The following is a 2,869-nucleotide window of genomic DNA, read 5'->3' on the forward strand; positions in this document are numbered from 1 at the left end:
AGGCTAGGCTAGGCTAGGCTAGGCTAGGCTAGGCAGGACAGGAGTACAAACAAGCATCTAAAATAATTAATTCCAAAGCAGGACAAAAAATTCCACAATATAACACCTTTCAATATTTCCAAACCAAGATAAAATAGCAACTATAGAGAAAGTGGGTGACGATAAAAAATGCAAAGCATGAACATGTTTGATGACTCAAAAGTTGATTCATTCAGAGAAGAAAAAGTCACAGGCTGGGGTGAAGAAACCCCAACATTTTAACCAATGTGCTGAACAGAGGCAGCAAGTCCTGGTACATCATTTACAGTCACTTCTCTGACTGAGAACACAGCTCAGAGTTCTCTTTCTAAACACATTCGTTCATTCTGCAACTCGCCCCATTTCTGTCTCCTTTTTACATAATGCTTGTGTTGCTCTTATGTAAGGCTGGCATACAGTTTAAGGTGTTCAGTGAAGAGAAATGGCACAGAACTAACTTGGCCAATTCCTGGAGGCCCTCCAGCAGACGCTGAGACGTCCCCAACTCGTCTGCTCCCAGTGACACCATGAGGAAGTGGAGGTCATTGAACAAGGTCACGTGGTCGTCGGTGTGAGGCTGGGTCACCTGCAGCAGCTCCCGCCAACGCTCCTTCACGCACACACCTGCAACACGCAGAAACACAAGCTCGTGTTTTCRGAGGTGGAGAGCTGGTTTCTCTCCGTGTTCAGATGTTTCATTAATTATCCTTATTTCTGGCATATAACGTTAAATGTTGAATTAATTAGTATAAAAACTAGACAATTTCATGTTCTTAGTTTTTTTATTTGTGATTGAGAAGATAAATTAGGTGCTATAGTTGTTTAATTCATCTGAAGAAATTGGGACTTTAATTATTTTCTGTAAAAAATAATAATAATAATTCAGAGCCTAAATTAAATTTCATTAATGAGATTGAATTTTGCTAAAATGCCCCCCATTTAAACTTCCAATAATTCCCCATCTTCTAATATTTCCTACCTTCCATTTCCAATCTGTAGAGCATTGAACAGGAATCCACAATGTCCAACATGGATCCTGAGGCTTTACACCGTTTAAATACCTTCAACAAAAACAACACATATTTTCACTTTAAAAACTGAGAGGACTAACATTAATGTCAAACTGTTTGTTGGTTGTGACAAGCTAGAAAATGGTTAAAAATATGTGGATTTAAACCAGCTCTGTGTAATAACTTTATTTTTCACATAGTGGTGGTTAGTGACCTTATTAAATGTTTTTTGGAAACTAAAAGAACATGAAATAGACTGTCTCACAGACCTATTTTTAGTGTAAAAAAATCGGCTTTGGCACATTGAAATGAGTGTGGGCGGTTCTTTGGCTTTCATATCTTTATAAGGCTTTAATTCCCATTTGCTCACATATCACCCTCCTGACTCACAACAAGCACGACGTGTTACTTTTACGCCTGCATCCCTTGTGTTTTGGCACATTTGTGACTTTCAAACAGGCTCAAATAGCCACATAAGGTTTTGTTTCAAACTCTGAACAGAAACCAACCTGAGAGTCGTAAATTTCCAGAGCGGCTTCGTACTGTCCCTGCAGAGAAGGTGGTGAAAACAACAAACTTGAATCGTTAGAAATGAGGGGTAAGCAAAGCTTAGCTTAGCAAAGCTTGTTACATATAGATACAAACTCTAATTAATCTTATAACATAATTACCATTGGGAAATAATAGATAAAAACGCCACAAACACTTCTAATGCTAGCAATTTGTTWGACTGAACACATTAATTAAAGTTATTACCCTCTCAATGAAGTACAGAGCCCAGTGCCAATAGTTGTGACTGGCCAGAATGTCAGATACCTGCAAATGATGTCACATATTTCAAACATCTTTTCCTGCAGCCAGTTTGATTTAAATGTAGTAGCTTTTGAACATCTATAGGGAGTCTGTGAAGAAAAACACAGTTAAGGAATAATAATGAGGACCTGCCAGTCTTTCTCTCTGCTCTCCATAAACTTCAAACCGTTGTCCACTTCTGCTCTCATCTCATAAACATGAGCTACAGAGTGGACGGACCACGCATCATCTGGAGTCAAGGCGAGGCCCTGCACAAGGGAATGTGAAACAAGAACAAGTATTACAAAAATGCGGGGAGGGGGGTGGGAACAGCTTCAATAAATGCATTCAGAACTTTAACCTGCTATCTTTTTTACTGATGGTACTTAGTTATTCTTTCCAAGACACCCTCGTGCTACAATTACTTTACATGGAGGAAGAGATCAGTGGAAGTCTGCAAGCTACGTGTGGACTGACACAATCAGCCCAGGCACAAACAACCTGACACACATGGCCACAATAATAGCAATGAAAAAAAGAGTAAATAACAATAACCATAATTACAACCTCACCTCCATTGCAACTTTTAAAGCCTGATCGTAGAAGCGAGTTTCAAGGAGGCCAAAGGAGTATTGTCCTTTCAAATAGCTGAGAACAAACATAAAAATCTCTCTTTACAAAATACAAGGAAACAAGAGCTACTCTAATATACATTTCATATAGGACCAAAAAAATAGGTGTACTACATAAAAAAAGCAAATACAAGTACTGGCAAAGTACTATGTAACTTTACTGTTAAACGATGGGTACCTTTGACATTTGAATCGATTTGGTGCCAATATCCGGTACCTGGGAATCGGTACCGGTACTTAGCAGTACCAATTGTCAGTACTTTGTGCGTGTTGTTGTTTTAATAATAAACTTTATTTTTTAACATATTTCTCAATATATAAAATTAACAAATATTAAGACAACATCCAACTCTTTGTATTGTAACATCAGTTTTTTAACTTATTTCTTTAAACTGAAAACTCTTGAAAACAACAAGA

At 37.9% G+C, this 2,869-nt stretch overlaps 1 protein-coding gene across 1 annotated transcript in view; it reads right to left on the minus strand.

The window, feature by feature from the left end:
- ttc38 (tetratricopeptide repeat domain 38) overlaps nt 1-2,869 on the minus strand; it is a gene marked incomplete at its 5' end in the record, with an annotated part of 8,310 nt that overhangs the window by 4,013 nt on the left and 1,428 nt on the right. The window contains 6 exon segments of the mRNA XM_014030719.1: nt 477-642; nt 998-1,079; nt 1,538-1,576; nt 1,785-1,844; nt 1,970-2,089; nt 2,393-2,468. Of these exon segments, the coding sequence (XP_013886173.1) occupies nt 477-642; nt 998-1,079; nt 1,538-1,576; nt 1,785-1,844; nt 1,970-2,089; nt 2,393-2,468 (543 nt within the window).

The sequence above is a fragment of the Austrofundulus limnaeus genome, unplaced genomic scaffold, assembly GCF_001266775.1.
Source record: "Austrofundulus limnaeus strain Quisiro unplaced genomic scaffold, Austrofundulus_limnaeus-1.0 Scaffold1107, whole genome shotgun sequence".
In the NCBI taxonomy this organism is placed as follows: Eukaryota; Metazoa; Chordata; class Actinopteri; order Cyprinodontiformes; family Rivulidae; genus Austrofundulus; species Austrofundulus limnaeus.